Source organism: Channa argus, chromosome 12, assembly GCF_033026475.1.
Source record: "Channa argus isolate prfri chromosome 12, Channa argus male v1.0, whole genome shotgun sequence".
Lineage (NCBI taxonomy): Eukaryota > Metazoa > Chordata > Actinopteri > Anabantiformes > Channidae > Channa > Channa argus.
Genome location: NC_090208.1, coordinates 14,257,238 through 14,285,174, shown reverse-complemented (window position 1 = coordinate 14,285,174; position 27,937 = coordinate 14,257,238). Strand labels below are relative to the sequence as shown.

Genomic DNA, 27,937 nt, shown 5'->3' with positions numbered 1-27,937 from the left:
TATTAGACATCTGTTTTATTTTTTTCCATCACACAATAAAACACAGCATATTGCCGCAACACATGAACAATAAAGGATACATACATATATTTTGTTCAAAATAAAAATGAGGCACAATAAAGTGACATCCATAAACAAGATGAGGAAAAACATGTCTGAAAGATAATTTTATTCACAATGATCCAGGAAAAAGAAAAAACAGACTTTAGTTTGATTTTCACACTGATGAGAGCTTTTAAAGGGATTCTCCAGCAAATCCGTTTTGTTGAGGAATCCCTTTATATAACCGAATGACTGATCTTCCCTTGATGTCACTCAGTTTTTTTTTCATGTAGCACAAAACAGGCAGACACGTGATTCACTTAGGTTATTGTCAACAATGTTTCTTTTTTTAACTATGGGTCTAATTTGGGAAATGCTTGTTTATTATGTTTAAACTTTTTAACCCTCTGCCTTCCCTCCACTAAAAATCTATCTGCTTCTAGCTGAATAATGTCCCTCCAGATGACATCATCTGTTTTTTTTTTTACATTTTCCAGAGAATGTCGTCTGGAGAAGGATGGCAACAGAAATTATCACCTCCGTAATGTAACAAACACCCACATAGGAAGAAGTTTTTGGTCTTTTAGATGCATGTAGTCCCTATTACTGAACCACAGGAATTAAGGTGAAAATTTGTGAAGGAACCCTTTGACTTTTAGAGAAAGTGGGAAAAGTTCATATACAACATTTCCTCAGTCAAGCTGATAAAGAAAAATAGAATGAGTTCAATATTTATATAAATAAATAATTCCAGTATTTCTTTTTAAATGTGGGTCTTAATATTTAAATTGTGGTTCATTCTGACTGAGCATCAAACTAACTCTGCACTCAGCACCTTTGGACTTGAGCTCCAGCAGAACAACCAATTTCTTTTTTAGCCCCTTTCATTTACCCACATATATGCATCACATATTTGTTTGCAATCCATCTTGGCTTTCCTAGTCTATATGCAAATCAGGGACAGCTCCAGTTCAGTCCACAAGAAGGCAATGCACCTGAGTCTGGTGAGTGCCAAAAGTACCAGCAAAACAAAAAGTAAAATGTGTGCACGTGTTACAACAGTAACCGTTGTTATTTAGCTAACTAACACACAAACCTGTGCATTTCTGAACAATACAGATCATTCAGTGACTGATCAGGGAGCAGGTAACACTGCAAACACGTGTATGATGGAGGCAGTTTAATCCACAGATGTTTCAGTTACAGTAGTACAGATTGTGTGCACATGAAAAATGAATACATTTACACATGTTTAACATATGGCTAGAATGTGTAAAGGTGCCCATCTGAATAGCTTCTCTGATGCACTTACATCTACACATGATTGCGTGTAAATAGGGTCAATCTTTCTATCTCATTTCATGGACTGTGATCAGTCAACTGGGTACTTTAACTTATGGGTGTTTTCCCAAAATCTCTACCTACAGAGTTTAGGATCAATCACCGTCACAATAACCACATAACTCAATAAGACCGGAAAATGCTAACATTTTACCTTAAAGAAATTAAGGTGTATTTAATGGGACAGGAATTACATTAATTGTTTTGCATTATGTTGTGAAAAATTTGCATCCTTCTCCCTCCCTGCCACCCACCCACCCACATACACACACACACACACACACACACAGTTTGTGAAGCAACATTCCACACGAATGAAAGCACATCATCTGGCCTTCACCTTTAAAAGACCCATACAAGTACATAGAATGAAAGGCACATTTCGATCAGAAAAAAGTAAGGCTTACATCCTGCCCGAACAACAGGCAGATAGTCCCCAGGTTACATATCTCCTCCTTCGTAAAATGATAATAAATATGAAGGCAACTTAAGGTAAAATATTATAAATTCAGGATGAGTCATAATAGGTAGCTTCACTCCTTTTCGCACACATGGAGATGCCAGGACAGATCTAAGATGAACAAGTAAAGCCAACTTGCTTTGGGGTTTATCCAATCAAAACGTCCTTGTTTCTTTGATAATCAAATAACAAGAGACACATTTTAGAGTCAGAGACATAAATACATTAAATACAGTGTAATTTCAATCTAAATTTATGTGTTCAGTGTCATTAATTAAAGCTGCACAAGTCAGTATTTTTATATTAACAATTGGGCAAGTGCAACATAAAAAGGTTCTGCTCTATGTGGCAAACCAACAGGGATTTAATACAGAACACCACAGTTTCCCTGAGCGCAACAGAGTCTTACTTTACGCAAATGTGTATAGCGTCTTTTCAGAAAGAGCCCACAGCTTGATACAGCCACGAGGGAGCAGACATATGACATCTGCAGCTAGCTGGCAAAGGCACTGGAACAGTTTAAGAGCCAGATGTTTATTATTAATAAGAAAAGAAAAGCTTAAATTCAAAATCCTGTACTTATATTTCATATTTACTAGGCTACGCTTAATAAAAACATGTCCAGGTTGTGTTTTCAGGCTGTTGTGCTGCCCCCAAGTGGCCAAAAGAACCAAGCCAAGACAATGAATGCAGCTTCAAAAGTCAAACATTCAGTGTTTAAGTATTAGAGATCATTTTATTCCCCCCCAGCATACTGCAACTTCTTCTTTATTAGGGGTCAAAAATCCACACTAAAAACTAGTTGTCAATTTGAAAAGCAGCCACGCTGACCTCGGAGCGTGCACTGTAACAATGCTTAATCATGCTGACCACAGGGAACACTCTGACATCATGTTCACACTATTGTAGTCTATGATTAGTGTCACTTTTCCTCTTATCTCCTAATGCTGCAGTCTAGTTCCTGGCTCTGTATCAGGTTGTTCCTTTTCCTGTTTGGGAATAACTGCCTCTGTGTTATCTCGTGACAGGCAGCACCTGTTTCTGGGCTGTCATTGAACTACTACTACTCTCCTTTCGGCTTGAACTAATTAACTAAAAAGAAAAATGCATTATTTTATTCATTCCTTCATGCTTTCCTGACATGAAGCTGTTGCTCTACTAAAATTTGAGCGAGGCACTGTCACTCTATACGTGTGGGAATGGAGTGCACACTATTAAGACACACCTTACCCTCTTCTAAATGTAAAATAACCACCGTTGTCTTCATCAGCAGCATTTCCCTGCGGAACAAAAAATGTGGAGGGACCCTCTCTGCTGCTGCTTGCTACTCCTGTGCTGACATTTTATTGCTCCCATTAGGGTTTAAAAAATGTCCAGATGTTGCTTCTGTTATCTATCTGGACATCTATAAAGCCAAGGAATAAATGCAGTTAGGCACAGATACTGAATATTCACGAATAAGAGACACGAATGCAGCTGATAAAAATGTTACCTGGAGTTCTACCGTTTCTCTTTGTTCACGTTGTCTGTCTGCACCTGGAAGAAAAGAAATAAGCATCATTTACCACAGATATTAATAACAAACCAGTTTTCAGACCACAAGTGTTCTGCCACGCTCAAGGGTTTGTTTTCCAAAGGCTGAGGACATTTTTCTTTTACACACAGTCAATCCACAAAAGTGCACAAACAGTATGAAATGACAAACACAGATGACAAATGCATTTTAAAGCTGTACATGGATTCTTTGCATTTGTATCATCTTTGAAACATGAGTGCACGGTCACTCCACCCTTAAACAAATTCAGGCATAGATCCCGTCACGCCTGGCGAATCTAAACAGACTTATCCAAGCTCTAATCTCTCATATTACAGTTCCTGAATTTAAGGATCTGCTGAGGAATTTTACAGTAACATGCCATCACACTGTAACAGTCTTTTTAAAGAACTCTCAGTAAATTACATCACTGTTATTCAAATGTGTTTTGCTAATGATCTAATATAATGATAAAGTTGATGATATTAAACTCATGGGTCCATGGTTGACTTTAGCCTAATTTTTCGAATGGCAGTCAAATAAGTGAACCTAGCATAGATCAGCTGCTTATCTTTGCCATATGTGAATGCTTTAATTCTACAGTGACCTCGCAACTATAAATGTAAAATAAAATATTTGCTTCCGGTATAAAAATATTATCTCTATCTATTACAACCTACAAAGCTCTGTTTTGATAGGAACAGTAGATGTTTCAGACCTGTTGCCAAATAACCTCATTAGTTGTTAAGTAGTTTCACCATCACACAACTTTATAGGTCTTTTGTTGTCCCTGTCCCAACCATTGAGACCTGTTGCCGACATCAAATTCAAAATGAGCAAATATTAAAAATAAATCCATCAATCATTAAAATTCCTCACTTGCCGTTGTACAATTTACGACACAAAACAGACGTCAAATGATTTGCAAATCATTCTGCTTTAATTTACACTTTACAAAGCACCCCATCTTTTGTGCAGTGGTTTCTTTCCTTTGGTCCCACACAAAGACCCAAAACAACTACAATGCTCAGCTGCAGTTTGACAAATACAAACATACAAAACATTTTCAGTTTCAGATTTGGTGTATTAAGGCTTTATGAAAATGTACTGCGTGCATCAACATTAAATGTGGTTATGAAGCAGCCACCTCTGATGATTAGTGCTAGGTCTCACAGGACCTGCAGCCTTCTTTGGTTATCTTTAGCTTGGCATGCGTTAAAAATACTATAAAGATTTGGAATAATTTAGTCACAATCTGAAAAGATATTAACTATTAGGAAATTTCTGTGTTGTTCAACAGCAGCATCAACAGGAAAAGAACTTCTGTGCATAGTGCTGTAAACAATAAATTAAATAAGGAGAGTTAAGCAAAAGCTGTTCATGATCACCTGGAGTACAGCAATTCCACGAGTGCTCCTGTGATTTGATCAGAAAAACGCTGGAGACTAAATATTGCTGTAGTTGGACTCTTCAGTATGTCTTTATTGTGAATCTAAATAGTGATTTTACTGATATTACATTAACAGATTTATACAATAAACAGCCTGTTCAGAATCAGGAAGCTACACCCGTGTAAGCAGCAGATTTTGTTAGTAAGTATCTCCCAAATGAAAATAGATTGTTTTATGAAAGTTTTATTCTTTCAGACAGTGCTTGAGTATTGGTTGTTAGGATGCTGTTTCAACAGCTAGATAGAAAATGATTTGTCTGCCTAATGTCCACTTACTGGCCTTTGACCCAGTCATTTAACTACTCCCATCACATTGTGGCTCAAGTCAAAGTTACTCACCATACCATTACCCTTGATCCTGTTTACTTTGTCCAAGTAATGTGACATGCACTTCACCATAGCAAAGGAGCATGGACCAGCAGCAGAGCTATACATGAACATACGTAATCAACACGTTTTTACACACAGTGTCATCGGGGGAAGAGACCAGAGGGAGACAAAGATCGAGCCAAATCAAAATGTTTCCAGGATACAGACCTGTTGTGACTCAGATGTCGTCCGACTCTTGGGCTCCACCTCTATGGGTGATGTAGGAACAGCCCTGCTGGTGTCTGTAATGAGCAGCGCCCTCCTCTCCCTGGTTGGTTTTTCACACTTTGTCACCCGGAACCTGACGAGGGACCAAAATAAATAAATATAAAACACACAAAACACAAGGGATTTGAATGTTTTTGCAGCAGAGTTGGCTCATTAAAACAACCTTCTGCGCTCATGCTGGGCACACATCACTAGCTATAATAAAAACACTTCAAGTACAGTGTTTAACTCTTTCATGGAAGTTTAAAAAAATTACCCCAGTGTGAATCATTTTTCTATTTTGAAAAAATAGAAGAAAAAAAAAAATATATAAAATGAAGTCCAAATGTGTTGTTCCCAATAGTTTCTTTATGTTAAAAGCAATAAAAATGAGACCCTTGATAAAACTGTCATGGCTAAAGTTCATACTAAACTCAGTGGGGATCAGCTGTTCTCATTTGTGCCACAGCTGGCATCGGCCTCTTCTCACTGATAGCACACTCCCTGTGATTCCTCACTGAACTAAACTTTACACCTCTCTCATCTACCCATCCACCCAGAGGTGTTCAAGACACACACACTCCAAAGCTTTAATTAAATCAGAGAATTAATATTCGTATCCAGGTCATGCTGACCCTCTGTGTGTGAGGCCATTTATCGGGGTGTGCAAATGAAAAGCAATGGCTCTGCATTCCAATCAGCTCACAGCTGGACATTAAGGAAGAGGAAAATGCTCACTGTGTGACAGGGACAGGGCTGAACACTTTCCCGGGCTTACTAGCAGACCAAAATATGCTCTCTTTAAAAATCTAGGGCATAGGTTTCACAGACTGTGAGAGATTTACTTTTTAATTGTAGCGTACGTACAAGTTATTAAAAAAAAAAAAAAAAAAAAAAAAAACACAAGAAAAAAAAAAAAACAAACTAAAACAAAACGGAGACAGATACACAAAATAAAATATTTTAGACAAGTTATGGCCTATTACCTGTTGACATGTTTGGTGTGCTTTTAACAGGAGCTTATTCTACACAGCAGTGGCTCCACAACATAGGTGAACCACTAAAGCTTCATAATAAACTCGCAATACACTGAACGATGCAGCTTCTGTTCACCTTGACCATCCACTTGCATATGTTCAAGTCCCTTGTTTGGTGTCAAAGTACACAGTGAACCAATCCTGTAATGTGGAGTTTGCCGTGCATTGTATTTACAGTTAATGTTTGATTGTTAATGCTGTGTTTGTAATAATGTGTGATATGCCCTTGGGGCAAACTGTGCATGTTTTAATTTTCCTCTGCTATTTAAATCACCTAGTGTGGTATGATTCTTAGAAACTCTGGACATTAGACTAAGATCTCCTTTTTGTTTTTAGACCTTGATACTGATACACACACACACACACACACACACACACCTTGCTATAGTTGTGAGGGCACTCGCAGACATAACTCTAAATTCTTTAAAGTGCGCCACATATGTATGTGAGAATAGGTCTTGGTCACTGTAAGTGTTCCTATGCCCCATACCAACCCTGACATGTTTAGCTGGAGCACACTGTGAAGGCCAATTTAAGGATTCCGAGCTATCTTTGATATGTCCTGTCTGCTGTTGTGAATTGACCTGAATTTCTATAGTTATGCTCAGAGATCATTTGTAAACAAATATGTACTTTGAACATTTAATAGCTGGAGTGTCACTGCAGTTTGTGGTTTCTGGACAGAAATAATTTGTTAAAACCTTACTTTACTGATAAACCAAACTAAAGTTACGTGGAAATATACAACATGATTTACTATAGTGGGACTACTGATGCTTCATGTGAACCTCAGTGGAACTCTGGAGTCCGTTTTTGCAAAGAGCCGTGTATTCTGTAAAGAGTTATCTGACAGGGTAGTCACATTGTTTCTTTGAGCAGATATTCTTTACCTTTAAATATGTGGTGAGTAGAAAGCATTACAGCGACGGTGACAGTGAAACGGATGGTATTAAATGTGTTCACACACTCACAGAAGGGCATGCACACTCACACACACAGATCTGCCCACCTGCCAACAGCAAGGACCGTGACCTCGTGTTGGCTGCGGCGTTGGTCTGGCTTGCGTGGTGACTTCATCCGCGGCCATTTCTTCTGGTTGCAGCGGTGGCAGATGTTCTTGTGGCCACTTACGCCACCAATAGTGTGCAGGTGGTTACAGGTGTGCTTGGCAGCTCCTATGGGTGCACCCGGTGATAGGGGAGTCAATGGAGGGGTCGCGGGACCGGGGGAGATGGGGGTGAGAGGAGGACTGAGAAAGAAGAATGCAACAGTTTATACTGAACTGACATTTCAGTACTGCTTTAGTAATGTCACAATCACTAAAATATTATACATTACAGTAAGAAATTAAACATTAATTATGATATTGGTGTAATTAGGCTGTGCAACCGAATTACTATGGGCTATTATTACGAGCAGAGCACAGGCAAAGTGTAAATGTAAAACATCTTAAACAATAATTATGCAACAAAGGCAGAAATGAACCAAGGAATCTTTTATAGGTCAGCAACTGCTGCATGCAACACCAATAGATTAAATCAAACCAACTCAGTGGGTTTTAAAAGATCAACTGTCATGTACAGCTTTCAGAAGTGGCCTACATTCAGTTCAAAACATTTGAATTTAAAGGGAGAATTTAAATGCCGCAGTGTTTCTTTAATGACAACCAACTGCTGCAGAAATGACACATTAAATATTCATACTTCCACAGGGCAAAAACAATTAGTCACAAACTCACTGGGAACAATCTCTTTGAATGGAGATGGTTTTTAAAGGTAATAATAGGAGTTATTTTCTTTGTGGACCAGCCATTAGCTGATCAGTTGAGAATTCTAAAAGACAACCACAGGCTGCTGTATAAAGCACAGTAATAGATATCGCAACACATACCGTTTCTCTCCCCTTTCACAGTGTTACAGTGTTAACAGGCACTAACCAGGGCCGGCTCACTTTTCTGTTTGCTCTTTCACATCGTTTTGAGAGGAGCTGTGCATGTTTAATGACCCTAGAGAGCAGCCCTTCACATTGTTTACACACACAACAGCTAGAATAAACCCAGTTTCTACTTATTGACATGAACATACTGTATGAGGTGTGTAGTATGCATTACTATGAGTCTGAGTCAAGAGTGGACCATAGAAAGAAGCTGAATGTAGAAGAAATGGCAAAACTCTGTGGATACCCAATATTACACTAATACCTGATGTAAGACCAAAGCTGTGGGTATTAATGTTATTTTACAGGAGCCTCCACCCTTGTTTTTTTACGAATACACAAATATGCAATGGGATGTCCAGATACTTTTTTCCACAAATTGTAAACATTAGAGCTCATTCAAGAACCTGTTGTTCAAGCAGATTTGTTCTTAAATGGAATGTGCAAACCCCAATATTCTAGTGTTTACATTTGTCTCTTGTGTGAAATTCAAATATGGTCCAGACCAGACGTACCGGCGTGTTATAAACACAGACTGCCTTTCTTCACAGGGGGGAAACACATAAGATTTACAGCAGATGCATGGGAATACATTTATACTTTAAATGATATATTGGCATTTATTTAAACAAAATATATACAACAAATATTTTGTTTACCAAAAGGTCTAAAAACTATATTTCACACGTCCAGTGTGAGGATCACTGGCGAGAATAGGTATAAAACATAAGTTTGATCCTCAAAAGGAAGGAGACATGACAAGAGAGATAACCTGATGTGAACAGAGGATGTTGTGAGGCGTGGGTAGGAGACTGAGAAGTGGTAGAGAGAACTGATTGGAGGTGAGCAGTAGCAAGCAGCGAGGGGAAGTTAAGTACCAAATCTGGAGAGGCAGATAGCAAGCCCTGGCCACACTACAGTCACCGTTCCTTTCTCCTCCTTTCTCTCTCCATCCATCTGTATCCCTTCCTCCCTAAGTGTCCCATAAATTACCCCCACCGATACTCTTCTGCCTCTCTATTCCTCAGTCTCTAAGTGATCCACTGGCAGAATGCCCAACCTGGCTCAGAGTAAGATATTAAGAGTAATAGTAAGAGAAAAAGTAAGTACTAAAGACAGGAATTAAACAAAAAGTGAAGGGAAATGAAAGAGAAAGCATGAGGTGGAAATATGTGGTAAGAGAGATTTGAATAAAGGACTGAACCTGAAGTGAGACACGGCATTGAGATGGGGAAATGCACGTTTGCAGATTTCTGCTGATTTCTTCCAGGACACCCAATGTGAGTGAGCAGAATACCTCAATACCTAATCCAAGCCAGAGCTCCCATTTATCCTCACAGTTTCTTCCCAACAAAAGAAAACAGCTCTCTTCTCTTCATGTCTCTGCTTGCCTACCAGAACAATATGTGCTGCGACAAGAAAGATGACAGGAGGAGAGACAGAGGAGAAACATACTCCACTAACTTGATTTACTTAGACTCCTCTACTGTCACAAGCATCTTTTCCTACAATCTGTCCAACTCCCTCTCCCCTTATCTTAGTGGAAGAGCAGCACTGCACTCGCTCATTTACGCTGCTCACTGCCCTCTACAGAATGAACGGTAGGCTGAAGCGTGACGGGTCATTTCAAAGTAGCACCCAGGCAGCCACTGTTTTGAGATATGAACGTCAAAAAGAAAATGACCCACTTAAATTCATTCCAAATATTGATTTTTATGCTATTAAAAAGGATAATTTAGCTGCAACTAACAATGTCCGTTATTGTTTTTACGCCAATCAAGATTTCCTGTGCAGTGTGGCTTTTTTTTTTTAATTAAAATGGCAGTTGCCTGTAGCAGATTTATTTAGCTAGCCAATAAAGCTAACGTTCGTTTGGTCTGTCTAGCTGACTGATTTTAAAACAGAGAAAGTAAAGAGCAACTATTACGCACATGATAGCGTCCTGTGGGCCATGCGGTCTTAAAAACAAGCTAACAGTTCCCAGGTAGAAGTTAACATTTGATGAAAGTAGAAGACAATTAATTGAAAAAACATAATGGTCCTTGTATGAAAGTTCAGAACTATTTATTTTATGATTGGAGAGCAGTGACCCAGGAGGTAGAATGGGTTTAAGTGACTAAATGTACTTTTAATATGGTATTTTGATAAGAAAATCTTTAGCTTTTAGACCAAACTAAATAACTAACTAACTAAATGGAACACAATCTTGGCTTTTGGTCATACATTTGGTCAACATTGTGTGAAATAGGTATCCCACTTTATTTAATCTAACGCAACTTGTTACTCCACATGAACTGGGAAGTAAATTGCAGTTACAACTGTACTGTAGAAAGTAGCATGATACTCAGCAGTGCATGTGTTATAGCAGAACAGTTTGATCCATTGATTACACATGTTTTGTGTATACCCAAATTGCTTCTTCCGTATAACCGGCTGCCAAACACATATGAACCAACCAACCAACTAACCAAAAACAGCAAAACCTCAAATTTCAGAAACTGGAGACAAATAATTGCAGTGTTAGCATAATAAAAAATACATCAGTTATTAAAACTGTTGCTCACTAAAAGATCAGTTGACAAGTAATGAGTTCAGCAGGCTAAAATTCTAAAACATGAGAAAAAAATTCTGCACTCTTTGCTTAGTTTGAGGATAGCTATAATCCCACTGAGTGAATCAAATAAGAAAACATGCCAACAACTGTGCGCAATATGCTGTAATAATCCCATGCTGTTATAAGTGATATGGGGTACAGTGGTATTTTCAGAATAGTCTCCAACTGCTCGCCCTCAATCAGACAATTGCCAATCTGGAAGAGCATCAAAAGAAAAATGTGGCCTGATTGCCTCATTGGTTGGTTGTTTTCCTGCCCTGGCTACATCTAGCTCTGACAACAACAGTCTTTCACAGAGGCTTATGGTGCCATCTGGTGGTTGAGGCAGTAATAAAGTTGGTCTTTTGTCAATTAATTTTAAATGAAATCCTAAAAGACAAAAAGGTTTTTTAATAACAGATGGATTCAGAAGAAATTTTCTCAGAGCAACACAGGTGGACACTTACCCATCAGAATCGATGCTGTTTTCATTAATCATGGCTTTCAGTGCGTCTGAGTTTGCTGGAGATTGAGAGAGAGAGAGTGAGAGAGAAAGTTAAACACTTCTAAAGAGAAAAGAAAGGAAGAGAGAGAGGAAGAGATAAAAGTGTGGTCGGGAATTAGAAAGCATAACACTCCAGTGACTTCAAAAGCAGAGTGCTTATTGAAGGATGGCTACAACTGATTAACTCCTTAACGCAATTAAATAGCACATCACATGCAGTTACTGAACAAAATTACTGTACACGTTAGGGGAATAAGCCAAACTACAAAAGTAATGGTCAAAGCAAAATAACTCCAGAGTATGACTCTTAAAAGTTTAAGATCTGTATTATGGTCAGTGGGTTTGGCCCTGGGAAATAAACTTTTAATTTTCTTAGAGTGGACATGAACAACAATCAGCTTCTGCTCGCAAAGTAGAGTCAACACAGAGCCAACAGCTCAGGTATAGATTTACATAATTTGTTCCCAGAGATTTCCCTAAGGTGAGGTGTTTCATTTGAGGATGCCAATGTGAACATACAAAAACATTGGATTCCTTATCGCTCACATCATTGGGCATGCTGAACTTGCTTTAGTCATTTGATGACTTCCCTTTAAGGATAGTGGCACAGGGTAAATAAATACAAGAATAACCCCAATGAAAATACAGAAAGGCTTGACTTATAAAGTTTTAGGGTTCTGACCAAGTGTAGACAATTTCAGCAACTTCTTTCAGAACTGAATGATTCCTTTTGTGTAGTGTAGGTGACATGTTGCAGTATAACTGTATATAGAAGCAATTTACATCTTCCTGTTTATATTAAAAAGTACTGAATTGAAAAGCACACAAAAGGCTTAATAGTGCTACAAACATTTGTAATTTATCTTCCAGCAGAACAGTCAAGTAGATGATCTGGCAGCCTTCACTAGTGTATTTAATGCTCACTACAGTGCTGTTCTTTTGTTTTGTTTTTTACACAAACTACTGTAACCACAACTTGAAAGGTGAAATGCACCATTCACTTCTGCTGTTCCAGTGAATTATTTCCAAGAAAGGTTTGTGGCATAGCCTGTGCCATATCTAATATTAATTGTTGAACATTGAAATATTGAGACAATAGTCGTGGAACAGGTGATGAAACTTCCACCTAATACATAACAGTTTCATAGTAGGAATCCTGAAAAAGACTGTTTCTAAACTACAGTGAGGGTGAGTCACAGTCAACAGAGTCCACCTCTGTTTCTACGAAAGCAGGGATGAGTCAGCTCAGAGCCTGTTCCTTGAGGGAGGACAGAAACTGAAAAATCAACAGAACCCAAGACAATGGCAGTTAGCCATTTAGACATGACAATACTGCCTTCGTGTCACATGTTACTCATCAGGAAAAACCAGCTGCAGGAAGCGATTTACTCCGATAAACACCCCTGAAAAATGGACTTTAAAATATTGATTCTCGTTGACTGACTTGGAAAAATTACTATGACTTCCAACACTTCAACAGAGCTCTCAAATACTTAAGAAGATAACCTTCAATCATAAATGGTCAAGAGACCTCCCTATTTGTTATCTATAGGCAGCTATAAGATCTTCAAAGCAGTTCTTTACAGTTTTTTCTGCGTCATATCTTCATCTTGTCATTTCCATTTCCTTCATGTGTCCCTGTATTATTTGTCTGCTGTTAGTCGGTTGTTTAAAACATGTTTTACTTTAAAACTCCACAGTCAGTAAAATGTCTGCTGCAAAACATTCAGACAAACTGTTTTCTCCTGCTCATCTTTCACATTATACAATTATTTCCCTCAGCGAAAGGCAAAACAGGCAAAGACAGTAAATAAATTGCTCATTAAAATAATTTTGAGCCAAACTCCACTTTCATGAAAAGTCAACTCACTGAAGTACAATAATCTCCAATGTTAGAAAAGGCGTGTGTTTTCATACTCATCAGGCTTCTGGATTTAAAACAATATTAGCACTGATCTTATGCTCACTCCAAACAGAAAAATGCATGTACTTCATAGAAGAAGTCCAACTTCCAGTTCAAGAAAATTACTTGACAGTTATGTCATAATCCAAGGCTGAGTTAAACATAGTGAGATAACCAACCATGTTCTGGCAACCAGTTAACAAATTGTTCCTTTGAAATGATCCTGCTGTGACCCATTAAACCTTTAAATCGTCATTCCTGGGCGAAACCTCTCACTATACCACCACTACTCAGAAAGTGACAGACACTTCCTTCCTAAACAGCGTGGGATAACAATTATGCAGTAACAGCTGTACATATATCATTGAAGAGGGCTGCTAAAGGCTGGATAAAAGGTCTCTCCCACATGCAGTGACATGTTCAAAGGCCTTAAAGTATGAAATATGAGATGTTACTGTGAAATGCTGCTGTGTTGAAATCTATTCACGAACTCTGCACAGTCTTAAAAATAACAGCTCTTATAGGAGGCAAAAACAGAAGTAGACGCACAAGTGGAGTGTGTCATCAACAGTTACGACACAAAAATCAGAATGTCACAATGTATATATGGAGTGGCCAAGAGCAGGCAGAGAACTCAAACAGATGGAGGGCTGTAAATATAACCAGCAGGAGCTACCACAGCTAACAACAGCTGTACTGTCAGACATGTCACTGCTGCAAAATAGAAACACTCCTTCTCTATTGCTTGCATTTTGTTGCTGTGCAAAACAAAAAAACAAAACAAAAAAAACCCCAACAAGAACATTTTTAAACAATATGTCATGAATAAGGGGTCAGTCTCAGTTTTGCTCTCTAACCATGGGAACATGGAAGAGTTGACATTTCACAGGTCAAACATAATCCACAAATGAGGTGGTGAGCGGAAGCGGAAAGTGAATGGGAAGCCAATTTTGGTTTGACTGAACCAATAGAGGTGCTGAACACATACCTTCATTTTTCATGATGAAGTGGACAATCTGTCCGACTGTGTCATTGTTGTCACTGAGGGTATCATTAAACTCTGGAGGAAACAAACACACAAATAAAAAAAAACATTGTTATGTACAGGCTTCATCTTTGACCTTTGATCACCATTATTTAAAGGTCACAACTTAACGCCCAAGCATTAACATTACAGTCATATTTAGTAACAGTCCAACAGGTAGAGCAAACCATAGAGCCAAAAGGTTGTGTGTAAATGTTTTCACGAGAGATTAAACAGAAGAAAAAAAAACAAATCACAATCTTCAGGCATGGCCTAAAGGGCTCTTTTATCTGCTAAATGCTTAACAAGATACTCATAAATCATAATTTAAGAGAAACTGCTAACTTGATGTTATTACTCACTTAGGTTTTACTACTTATCTGAAGCAGGAATGAGGTAATAAATGCAAACCCATACTGCAATTTACTGAACCATTTTATTTGGAATGTTATGTTAAAATTTGTTAATTTGGTCTATTTGGATCAAATACCTTTAGTATTAACTAATCAGCTAATAAAGAATCCAATCTGACACTAGTTATTAAGTAAGTATCTGTATGTATTTTGCATGATCTTGTCGATCCAAATACTGGATATATGATGCTTATCAGCTATCAGTAAGTTATTGATATTGTTTATTGCAAGTGCTGTTCCATCTATTGTCGTTCTCTTGATGCACACTACAGTGGCATTTTTATATCAGTCTGAATATCCTCAATACGAGTCTCCAGCAAATCAACAGGGTCTGCCTGAAGCCCACAAATCATAAAGAATATCACATATTTCCTCCTTTGCCTTAAGTGTTCCTTACACTTTCCTTTACTTTGTGTGTGGACATATTTTGATTAGGACAGGAATTGGGTATTAGGAGGTAAACTGACAGTTTACCTCCAGTTTACCTCCTCTTGACAGCACCTGCTCATATGTCCTGCTTTCAGACATCTGAAGCATAAGCCTTCCCTCCTGAGAAACGATCTTATCCTTGTAACAAGAAATCTGTAGTTTTTTTTTTTTTTATAAACAGTGCTCAAATGTGTGATCCTCATGGCAAAAAAGACAAGACTCAGGTGAGGCCTTGACGATACTGGAAGGGCCGGTCTTGCTAAAGCCAGATGTGAGCCACTACGCTCACATCCTTTTGAGTAATCACTTGCATTGCAGTATTGGTAAAGCTCATTTTAATACCATCTACTGTCCCCAACTCAGTACCTGAAGGACTCTTTAGGCGATCTTTACGTTTGTCTACTATGTCCCAATAGTAAGGATGGTCTAAACAGTACTTTGAAAATTTCCGGGATCTGTGCCGATACCAATAATCTAAAATTGTTTTTTGGAATCCACAGACAAATATCTCACTATTGTTTTTAACAACACAATTCCTTTTGTGTCCATTTCCATATCGAGAAGATATGGAGCAACATTAGCCTTAATCTTTATGTTTTTATTTTTGCACTGTCAGGCTGAAATAAAATGATCTTTTATGATGACTTTATTCTGAAAAGTGCCCTGAGATGACTTTGTTGTGAATTGGCGCTATATAAATAAAGTTGAATTGAATTGTTTCTCACCAGCTGTGTGTGAAATGACAATATAGAAATCTTGAATTTTGAGCTGTGTTGGTGGTTAAGTATTAAATTCAAATCCAGTTTTTACTCTGCTTTTAGCTCCAACAAGCTCAGGAAATTCTGTCTGCTGTGGATTTGTCACACATTTCACATGCCACTGATAAAATGGTAAATGGTAAATGGTCTGCACTTATATAGCGCTTTTCTACCTATTGGCACTCAAAGCGCTTTACACTGCTTCTTATTCACCCATTCGCACTCACAATCACACGGTGAGAGCCTCATACACCGATGGGGGAGCTGCGTGTACAGCACGCCTTCTTGATTAATTAATTTTTATTCACAAATATCATTAATGTATCAGTATCAATGCACTGGCTGCGATATTTAATTTAGGTAACATTGCCCTCATGTGTGCACAAATCTATATAAATGTGTTTTCCCCTCAGGACCGTGGATGAACAGATACAATAAACTGGAATGAGACTTTCCACTCACCACCCATGCCTATGAGGCACTTCCTACGGTTTCCTGTTGATTGTTTCCTGAGTTTTTCCCCACTTCTAAACATAATACTGTTTCAGCAATTTATGACAAGCCTGGAATGTCAAGGCTGATTTTTAAGTTACCCACACAATGAAAATGAAGCTGCTTACAACAAAGGCAGCAGAACAAGAAAAGAAAAAAAAAAATACAGGAAATCAGTTCTTTGTGAAACTAGAGAAGACTAGATTGACTGAATGAGCCACACAATTTTTATCTCTTTCCCACTCTTTTGTTTTGATGTTTGAAAGAAAGGGAAGGGCTGCTTGGGGAAATAAATAAAAAGAACAGAGAAACCCAATGACAGCAGAGGAAACCCTAATCCACTTTTACTGCTGGTGAGAAGCTCAAATTTAGAAACCAGCTTTATGCCTGTCTTTTTACAGTAGCACCTTTACGTCAGAAATTTGGTATTAATTAACAGGAACCAAGTTAAAGGATGGAGTTTTGAATGCTTTGGTCAACACTGTTAATAGTGGAACTGGATAGGTGAAAAAAAAAACTGAAGAAAGGGCACAAAGACAACAGATATACTACTCACAAAAAGTTAGGGTTAATCAACTTTTGGGTGGTATTTCAGGATGCACCTAAAATGCACTATAACCTTTACAAGTGAAATTAATTTGACCTTCTCTAAATGTTTGAATGCACAGGTCCAACTGTTTAATGTTTCAGTACTGTTCTTTAACAAGGACATCAACCTCAAAAATCCCAATGGACCATGACATGATTCGACCACTAAATGTTCTGGTTCAATAACAATTTAGACGATGTTCTTTCATCATGCTGTTCACATTTTTGACCTAATGAGACCGAGATGACACCTAACATTATTTTGTTGAGGTATACTGTTAGATTTAGTATGTTGTTAGATTTTGTTTTAATAAATTGTTTAAGATGAAGAAACTTCCATTGGTTGCTTCTACTTTAATGCCCTACTTTCATGATGTATCACTGTAGTATGAACTTTTTACATTTTCCGTAAATTTCACACGAAAGTCGAATGTCCCCAACATTGTGAGTAGTGCAAGTACAAACAAATACAGCAAAAACTCTGTGATCTGTGCAACATAAAGTAATCAGCTAATTCTTCCCCATGTCTCGCATGTGAAATAGGCCAGGGTAAATCTGTGATGCCAGTGGTTTCACACCTGCATGCTAGGAGGAGAGAAAAGAGCACTAAGCTCAGATTTCTATGTGCAGCCTTGTATTGTTCCAGCAGAAACGGTTACCTCAACTTTAGAAGGTGAAGATCTGGTTTCATTTTTTCACCAAGTTCAGATCTAAATTGAGGGCAGAAAACTCTGCATCTTGTACACACATTTTAAAATAAAAAAAGAATAATCTGCAGCCATTACTAAAAGATGCAATTAACCTTGCTCTGTGCTGAAATGTATTTTTGTTTTACAGTTTCACTAACCTCTAACTGTGTAAGAACATGACATGGACATACCTTTAAATTGACAATTAATAGCATACTTAAGTTTATGCTTGAGAATTTAGAGGACATTCCTAAAAATCCTGTAGATTAGAGTAACGGTCCATAAAATACAAACTTGTATCTTGGAAAAAACACCTAGAATGAGAGTTGCCATTCACACCACTCAAGTCTGAGGAATGTAGTACAAGTCTGTAAGTGGTAGAAAACAGATGACAGCGTCAACTGGGTTTTAGTTTTGAATTCAATTCTCAAAATCACATGACAGGAAATCCTCATGCAGGCAAATGACTAATGTACAAACCAACACAAAGGAAATGGCTTATTCTGCAGTTCTCCATTGACTGAAAAGCCGCAGCAACACAGTCAAACACAGAGATACTGGTTTACTGATGAAGATCTGTTAATGTTTAGGTTAACCGGAATTATTCAATATGTGAGGTGCGTTTATGAAAATAAAAGCAGAAAAGTAAGGGCCTGATCAGACAGGATGAGCCATAGTGTTTCGCATGCTGATTTTGCGTTGCACCTCACGTTTTTTCAGCTGTACATGACTTACATTTTTTGCAGCAGCACCTTGAACGCATCCAGTTGATCGGAAAAGCACCCAAAGCTACCCGTTTTTTTTTCCTTTTCCATTGTCCAATCAGATAAATTAACCAGAGCAAGTAAGATGCTGATGTTTAGATAAATAATTTTTTTTTTATATAAAAGTTTAAAGAAATAACATAGCAAGCAGCTTAAAAGAGTCTGCTTAGGCCCTAAAGCAAAATAGGTTAAAAGTCTTTAAAGTTCACTTAAAAAGCGTTTAAAACCTTAACGTCGCTGCTAAACAATTCACTAATTGGTGTAAGAGTCTGTTTGGTTTGACTTGATGTAGACATAGTCCACTGTTAAATTCCTTTACTTACAGTAATTCTCACTAATCTCTCCTCCATAAACTGCATTAAAGGCGGAGCAATTATTTCACCTAAAAGACAATAACTACATAGACAGAATAAGCATCTAATTAGTAACAGTGTCAAGGCATTCTTTGCTCGTCCGTGACACATTCTGTCTGAGATGTCACATGTTTATTTCAACACTTCAGAGTCCCTTACCTCCACCAAGTTCAGGATCTTTTTGTTCCTCAAAAACCTCGTCTGGACCTTGGGTCTCAGTGGTGCACCGGTAGCCTTTCTTATTCAACACATGGCAGATCACCACCCCAATTAGGCCTAAGAGTACGAAAACAGGCACCACGGCCAAGACAGTAGAGTCTGTGCTGGCCTTCCCGCCTCCACCTTCTCCAGTATCTGTGGTTGAAGATGCTGAAGAATAAAGAGGGACAAAGGGGAGCATTTAGTTGTTGTTGCAACAGGACAGAAAGCAAAAGGATGCAGTACTCTCGATGGCAACTTCATATCTACAGGGAGTTGGACGGTACACCTGAGGTCTAAGCTAAAAAGTTGCTCTCAAATGCACCATGACAGCTTTCATCTTCCTTCCTGGATCAATCAACTCTATCGCTCTATCTGCACGCTAAGTGGTGCAGGCTTTGAGGACTCATTTCATTTAAAAGACAAGGCACAGAGAGTATAAACAACTAGAAATGTAAGACAAAGACAAAAATCTGACAGAATGAATATGTCAGAAACACACTAAAGCTAAGAGGCATTTATCTGTCCACATGTTTGTTATTTACTCAAGCAGAAGAGAAGATTGTTTACTCTGAGGTGTTCTCTAAAGCTGCTGAAGACAATTTTACAAGTGTCATATAAAATGCTGGTTATGCTGATGGAACAGACTCTGTGTTTGCTTTACCAGCCAGTAAGTGCAACACTCACTCCTGATGTGAACTTAACACATAAACGTTAGCATAATTTTCTGAAAGAGTTCAGAAATAGTGCACTCAGTCTGCTAAAGACGTAAACATGTATGTAATTGACTGCAGCAAAAACAGCATAAGGACATAAACTCAACCGCTCTAGCTCTGCTCCCACTCCCATCTGCCCACCCACCTACACACCGGACTTCAGACCCATCAGCGTCAAATAACGAGTAGGCTGGGATTGTTACACAAACTTTAGACTCAAATGACATGAAATAGATTTCAGGTTCAAGGTAATGATTTTTAATAATAATTAATCTGAAATACTTCCAATCATTTTTTCTATAAAATGTCACAACTTCTCCGACCCCAAAGCAACATCATGCTCGTTTTGCCTTACCAAGAAAATAGAAAGATATTTTAGCCCTCTGTATTTGACATGCTCTGACTAGCATTTTTTTAAATTGCATTTTGCTTGAAAATGGCTGAAAATGAACATTAGAGATCTACGTCACTTTCCTATAAAACTGTAAATATTTAAAATTGTAACTGATTTCCATTTTTATTATTTCTTAGTATTGAATTTTACATTTTGGACTATACGTTTTATGTTATCAGATCAAGATTAAACTATAGTCATATTCAGCTATAGGCAAAAGCTCCCCCTGAATCCTGCTTTCGCCACTGCATGTGAAATATTCCAGTTCAACACACAACAGAACTTTTGTCTGTATTCCTACTCTATATTCATCAGAGATATATTCATCAGAGTGAAGAAACTGAAAAAAACGTTACTGTGAGCATGGTGACTGACTGCCCTTGGGCTTAAACTTAGTGACGACTAAACTAGTATGGCATTATCCCATGTCTCTCCTCTCAAATGACTCATAAGAAATCACGGGTCAACAAGTACACTGTATTAAAAGCACTACAAAAGGCAAAAGACTGAAGAGGACTTCAAGTTGAGTCACGAGTCTCTTAGCAACCCCAACTTGTGTCAAAATGAACCTAATTAAATATCAGACATATCTGAAGCAAGGGCAGAATGGCAATTTTGACATCGTTTTCCTTGTTTTTTGTGTCAAGCGTATTTGCACTTTGTATTTGCAACACTACTTCATAGCAAATGTTAGGCTTGGGCTACGCATAATTAGGGTTGTGCTACCGTTTTGTAGATAAAGATAACCCTGAGATTGAAATTCAGTCCTTTAGGAACCTACTCAAATAAGTCTGTAACATTGAATAGAGAAAAAACTATTCAAGTTTTCCCTTTGAATTACAGTATAGGGCTGCGACTAATAATTATTTTCATGTCATTATCAGCAAAAGTGAATTATCAGATCAATAAAATGTTAGAACGTCAACTTTCCAGAGCTCAATGTGACTCTGTGTTTGTCCAGGCAACAGCTCAAACTCAATTATTGATAATTCCTTGATGATAGATTACTGTTTTGTCATAACTTCAATCACTTTCACTTTTTATAAGTTTAGAAGTTCAATAATCAGCTCATCATTTCAGAAGTACCAACGCTTCTAACTATTTCTTAGCTCTTGGACGCCCATTAGTCGTTATATTTCCGGATTAATGTCACAACTTACACAACCAATTACATATTTTTGTAGTCTTGTTTATTTCAAATGTTCTTGTGAGGCAGTTTGTGTTAAGAAAACACTAAACACTGCTGCTTTTTACTTAAAATGAACAAACTTTGGTACCAACCTGACACCAGAACTATATTTTTTTCATCCAATTAGCCCCCCACACTTACATGTAAAAGGTCTATTAAAGACAAATGTATTTCAAGTTTGAGATAAGACTTGATTTTTGGCAGCAGAAAATGCTGCCAACACAATATATAACACCACAAACTCCTAGCATAGCATTGTGCTACACAACTGTGGAAAACCCAAAAAGAATTTAAGATTTGGGGTAATGCCTTTGGTTCAAACACTCCCCAGCTCAGAAGAAAACTAATTTATCCCTGCACTGAGCCACAGATGTTATGAGTATTGTAACAGGTAAATTTCACCATTAACCATTTCAGAACTGAACAGGACCTTCACATGGTCCTAACTAAACTGACTGAAAGAGCCAATAAAAATTGTAGCCTGAAAATGTTTCCCCTTTCTGATTCAATGGAAACCAATTTATTTCTGTCTTTACAATATCCAATCTATAAACTGGAACATCCTTTTAAGCTGAGTGCATGCCGAATAGGTCAGTATTGCCATTCTGCTAGTGTAATTTCCTGAAATTGAGAATTTAGTCTCAAACATCTGCCAGAAGGTTATTGACTTCATCCTGCAACAAATGATGTAAAAATCAATCTCAGTAAAAACACACAAAAGGGAAATGTCATGTTCCAAAGTAAAAACTCAAAAACTGAACTCTTAAAAAGATTTTACCCCCTCCTGAACAACAGGCCCATTAAGAGGAACCTTAGCTATTGATAAAGACAAATGTCAATTTTAACTGAATTATGTTTTTCCTGCTCTTGCTATGACCCACATTCGTACATATGGAAATAACCAATTAGCCATAAGTTAATGTTGATGAGCATGAGACAACAGCACAAAGCCAAAGGGCAGCTCAGAAAAGAGAATTCAGATTTCCTCCTACTGTAATCAACAGACAACCTAATTCAACAATGAGACACACTGTATTTACAAACTTATTTTATATGAAATCATGTTTTTTATTCCCACATTAATTCCAGGTTTATGATTTAGACCTTGGTAAATAAGCATTAAATAATACTAGTCTGAATAAAATCTTTTGCAAGAACCTTTAAACTTCGGTCACAGCACCCCCACAGTGTCTAACTCTAATGTCATTCCCACCTAGGTGTGTACAAAAAGAGTTAGCTGCCTGTTGACCCAATGAGGATACAGAACAAAAAACCCTCAAAGGCAGAACCCAACAGACTCCGGAGCTCCAGTTACTCTTTTATTGCCTTAGTGGCACCACAGCATAGATTAAGAGCCCACTGAAAATAAACACAGAGTAGAAATAGTTATTGGACCTCAACAACACATTAGAAGGAAAATTTGTGGCCTTTCACTATGCGATGAAAATAATGAAGCTAAAAGGCTTCATCCATCTGTGGCTTACCCACTTCCTCATACTCTAGCAGTCTTCCATCCAAGGAAGCATAGCAAAGTCCCACTAATTATTATCCATCACATATGATTTCAGGTGACATGAAACGCACTTGTCATTTTAACCCTTTATCCCTCAGTAATTTTCCAACAGTGGAGACGAGGTTTCTCAATCATTTCTTCACTTAAAGTCAAGTACCTCTGTTTTAAGACAATACAATATAAACCTCTAAAGTGCTGGTAATGGTATTACAACAGACCCAACTCTTGCAATGCTTGCAAAGCTTTCACATGAAACTGCAAACTAATATCTGCATATAAAAGCAAGCACATGCTTGTTGTGCAAAATTTGGCAAACCCACATTCATATACTAATCAGTGAGCAGGAAGATCTAATCATAACTGAGGCAATAGTTGCACCCTTTTTGGATGCAGAGCGCCTATTAAGCTTTTTGTCAAATAATTTTAAAAATTATTTCTGCTCTAGTGACATGGAAAGCAAGCTGGCACCTTATTCATAGCAGCAGAGGATCTTCTGACCCTTGCTTGTTTTTAATGTAGTAATGTATTAAAGTTTAATATGAGGATGCAACACCTCAGATGGTTTTACTTTGGAGCAGAGCCCAAAAAAACAAAAACAAAAACAAAAAAAAAAAAAGGAGGAAAAGGAAAAATGCTCCATGCACTCAAACTCCCACTGCTTCAGATGGTATTTAACACCTCATCTTGATTTATGTTACTAGTGTGTTATTTTTGAATAACTTTAATGTGTTTGTATGTGTTAAGTGTAGTTAGTAAAAAAATAAATTCCTTTCAGATATTGTTTGATTTAAAGAATTTCTACAGGCCCAAGGAAAGTGAATGTATTCAGTATATGTAAGAAAAACACATCCTCACATTTATGTGAGGATATTCTTCTTGAGGCGTAACCAGTATATTGGCAACTTCTGCTACATTACATGAAGTGGTGAAAACAGTGAAAACTACCCAGGACATACTGTAAACATGCACTGTACACACAAGGACACATGTATACTTCTATCCAACCTACACTATGCATTGGATGACTAGGTCTAACTGAATGAGCTTGGAGGTTCAGTCTTGGCCTATTGAAAGCCACAGACTCCCTAAAGAAAGGCTTTGGACATGTCTACTGTCTCAAAATCAATATCTACAAAGTAACGCTTTACCAGTGTTTATACAGTTGCTGTATTGAACGAACTTTAGCCAGACAAAGTTTATAGAAGACTTTAATCCTTAAATAGATTTTGTACTGTTTCAATGTTTGTCTCAAACTACAAAAGCTTTGAGGTGAAAGTATGAAAATGCTCACCGCAAGAACCCAGCCCACATTTAAGTCAGCTCCAACATCTTTGTTCCAATTTTTCTGAAATCATGATGTATAAACATTGCTAAAGTGCATAAACAGCTCTAGTTACCCTAGCATCAATGCATGCTGATGAACCTCTGTATGCACTGCAGGGACTGCAACATCAGTGCTCACAGGAAGAGTAAAGGTTTGTTGCTGCTGCTATGGAAAGAAGGCAACATGAGAAACCAGTGGATATCATTCATACATTCTGGACCTCATACAGCAGCAGAACACCTGGATTTTTTTAACTTTGCAATTGATCGATGTGACTTCCAGCCTTTCATAGTGAAAAACAAAGGCTAGGTGTCCCCCTTTCTTCCTTTCACAGCTAACGGCAGCTATAGCAAGTCTCCCACCATTTAAACATTGATAATAACAGTCACAAAACACTGACTGTGAGAGCAGAAAGCCAATGGTAGATGACCATAGGCTGGCTGCATGAATTCGTAAAGTGGTGAATGGTATTGCTGATGTTTCATATCTAACCTCACTGCTATGATGTTGGGCTATTTACAAACATGTCACTCATTGATGGATAAAAAGCTGCTAATCCAATTTATCAATTTTCGCCCAAACATTGCATTTATGCCAAGCTGTGAGAGACTTTGTGAAAGACAAACTTTGTAATTTTTCCCCTTAGTACCTCACTGAGGGTACAAGCATTACAACATGGTATCCACATGGATAATACCAGTTTGGACTGAACAGAACTATATACAAGCTACACTGACTCTGCTGATTATTTCAGTGACTCAAAATCTTGTGTTTGATCAGATGGTCATGCACCAACAAGACTCTCCCACCCTATGAAATATCACTGTAGGAGAATGGTATCACTAGTTGGGTATTTAGATTTAGTCAAGCAGCAGCCAGAACCCAACGGGGTGAACTAATCCCTTAGTAGTAGTAAATAATAAATTTCTCTCTGACAATCAAACTTTATTGCAAAGCCGGAAGTGTCACAATATCCAATTTTGTTACAAAATACTAAAATCAGTATTTTGGAAGGGTATCACAGAAATAAATGAATCTTTAAAAAAAAAAAACACAGTAAACCATGTTCCAAGTTTAAGAACTGTGCTGTCAGTGGCCTGTTATAGGTCTACTGTGTATAGTCAGGACAATACATGGAAACAGTGGTTATAATGCCATTATACTACTTGGAAGTTTATTATTACAGTGGAGGCTTTTTTAAACCGGAGATAATTACTTTCCTACAGTTTAAAATATGCAGTGATTACGCGCGTTATATTCCCAGCTACGAACGTGACAATTAGGCATTACATGTTCTGTTGTAGAAATGCTAAAATTACTGCTATCACGTTTTCATTGTATCTTTTCACAACAAACGCTTCACTGGACTCTGTAGGTCATTTGTCACTGATGTAGCTGTAAAGTTATTTTTATACAAAAAAAAAAAAAAAAAGTGTGTGCTTGTGGTTCTCAGAGTTTATACATGGTATTATATATAGTAACATAACAATATATAAAATAGCAGTATTTACCTGAGAAAAAAGTCAAGGAAACCTGTAATCTTGATTGAGCATATCATTTAATTGTTTTTTGCCAAGTATTTGGCTGTAGCTGATCTCTGGTGAAGATATAGTTGTGGCTCTGTACTTTGCCGACTACATTATTTGCATGGTCTGCTGGGACTGGGCATGACTTTCAGGCACATCTGCTACAGCTATCCGCAAAAACTTTGTGGCAAATTGTAAAAAAAATTTCTTCCTTGTTCTGTTCCACTAACTTAGGTTACATAGTGTGTTAAACACACATTGGCAAAAATAGGAAAGGAAATGCTGAGGATGAGCTTTTAAATGTATAATTCCTAGAGAATTTATAATATCTTGGTATTAATGTCTTGTAGATTTGGGATATGAATTCTTAAGTCATAAAGGAAAAACAGGTTATATATTGTTTTGTTTTTTTTTTAAAAATGATCAAATCTGTGACCCAAAAATCTTTATGCTGTGATAATGTCAGAAAAATGTTTTCCCAGTTGTACCATAATATAAAAATATGAATCTAAAGATGAGCATAATAGACCCTTTAGGATGTCATAAACAATTGTTTAGCTACAGTTTAGCTACGTTCATATGATTTGAGAGTCAACTTATGTGTTAAATGTTAAATGTGAAGACAAAAAAAACCAAACAAAAAACCCCCCACACATTTATAAGCAGTTTCTACAAAGGTAAGATACTCTTTAAGCTCTGTGGCTACTGAAATAAAACCACAGAAAATATTTATTTTCTGATTTATTACAATTTTCAATGTTGAACATTTTGAAATAAGCAAACTATTAAAACACCCATAACAAGAGCTTAACTCTTACTGCAGGGTTTACACTTGTTAAGGGAGTGTTAAGTGGTACCTCCCATTTTATTTTTAATTTAATACCCTATGCATCAGAGAGAAATATTGTGATTTTTACTGCACTACATTTATCTGGCAGTCTAGTTACTTTGCAGATCCAGATTCTCAGTACAGGTTTATAATTATTTTGGATTAGCCACGTGTCACAAAATAATTAGTTAAAATTAGCTTGAACAGCTGCTGCTGTTGTTCCACACACATCTTCATGTAAACAGTGTTCTTTGGCCCAGCTTCTTTCTATTTAAACTACGATTTCCTTATTTGCCACCTTTAAATGTTTGTTTACACTTTCCAGCAGAATAATAAAAACCACTGCACAGCCGGAGTACAGCCGCCAACAATATGATAACTATTTTACTGCTGCCAACTAAAAAGGTCCATTTCTAAATACAATAGGTTTAATAAATATTGGGATATTTTCTAAAAAAATATGGTTTGTAAGTTAGTTCTCTCCCTGAATCTGTGCATGAATATACTTTTTTTTTTTTTTTACAAACATTATTTGTGAGGTAAGTGTGGAACAATGCTGAACTAGACTTTCAATTTTAATGGTGTTTATGACACTCAGCATGGAATACCCACATAAATTAGCTTCTAAGTAGAGTACTTGTATTTTTCTTCCTTTACTACGGTGCATTTTAGAGCTTTCATTTGGTACTTTAACTTGAGCAATCGACTTTGAGACCAGGTACTTAAACTTTTAACTTTTGTATTGAGCTCGTGTAATCAGTAGCGGTACAGGTCAACATCACGTCTTTATAAAAAGAGGAGAAAAACATTCTGCCAATGTTTACAACGTAGTTTCAAAAGCAAGCTGGCGATGTCGCCAGTCTTTTTTAATAACGTTACGTTGAAGTTTGTCTGTCTTGTGCGAAACAAACTTTGCCTACAGTTGAATTTATCCAAGCTGAGTTAGCTGGCGTGTTAGCTACATCTTCCATCAATATAATGACGCCACTTGAACTTCAGTGACTGTGTAGAAAAGAGAGCAAACTTTTCAGGCACGAGAAGAGAAAATGTTGGACATTAACGGCTCTGACTAACGTTACACAATGATGCTACACCGTTTCATGTCCACGCAGACACTCAGAAAAGCGAGTAACGTTAAACTTACAGGAGCGGTCAGTTGAATTAGACATTGTGACACAGGAACCTCAGCGAGCCAGGAGACCGGCGGTGGTTTTCCTAACCAGCGGCCGTTTAACGTCTGGTCTTCGGTCAGCACAAAGCGCGTTTAAACCAAACTAAAAGACCGACACATATTAACGTATTTCCTGATTCCCAAAACCCGCATACGCCCTGTACTTAAAGCGGTACATGCTTCATCAGAGA

General features: G+C 37.6%; 1 protein-coding gene across 1 annotated transcript; it reads right to left on the bottom strand.

The window, feature by feature from the left end:
• On the bottom strand, positions 1-27,910 carry rell1 (RELT like 1). Its single transcript, XM_067523409.1, has 8 exons — positions 27,720-27,910; positions 19,046-19,255; positions 14,365-14,436; positions 11,436-11,490; positions 7,450-7,689; positions 5,365-5,497; positions 3,336-3,379; positions 1-3,248 (listed from the first exon to the last, which is right to left on the bottom strand). Exons 1-7 carry the CDS (start codon positions 27,742-27,744, stop codon positions 3,344-3,346), a joined length of 771 nt encoding a protein of 256 aa, XP_067379510.1. The 5' UTR covers positions 27,745-27,910; the 3' UTR covers positions 1-3,248; positions 3,336-3,343.
• Positions 27,911-27,937: the final 27 nt, after the last annotated feature.

What these genes read in the sequence shown, in the direction of transcription:
- rell1 (XM_067523409.1), bottom strand. Translation starts at nt 27,744, where the DNA reads ATGTCTAATTCAACTGACCGCTCCT. An exon ending in AGATCCTGAACTTGGTGGAG is followed by an intron (nt 14,437 to 19,045) that starts GTAAGGGACTCT and finishes TGTTTCCTCCAG; the next exon opens with AGTTTAATGATACCCTCAGT. An exon ending in CGACATCTGAGTCACAACAG is followed by an intron (nt 3,380 to 5,364) that starts GTCTGTATCCTG and finishes CTTTTCTTCCAG; the next exon opens with GTGCAGACAGACAACGTGAA.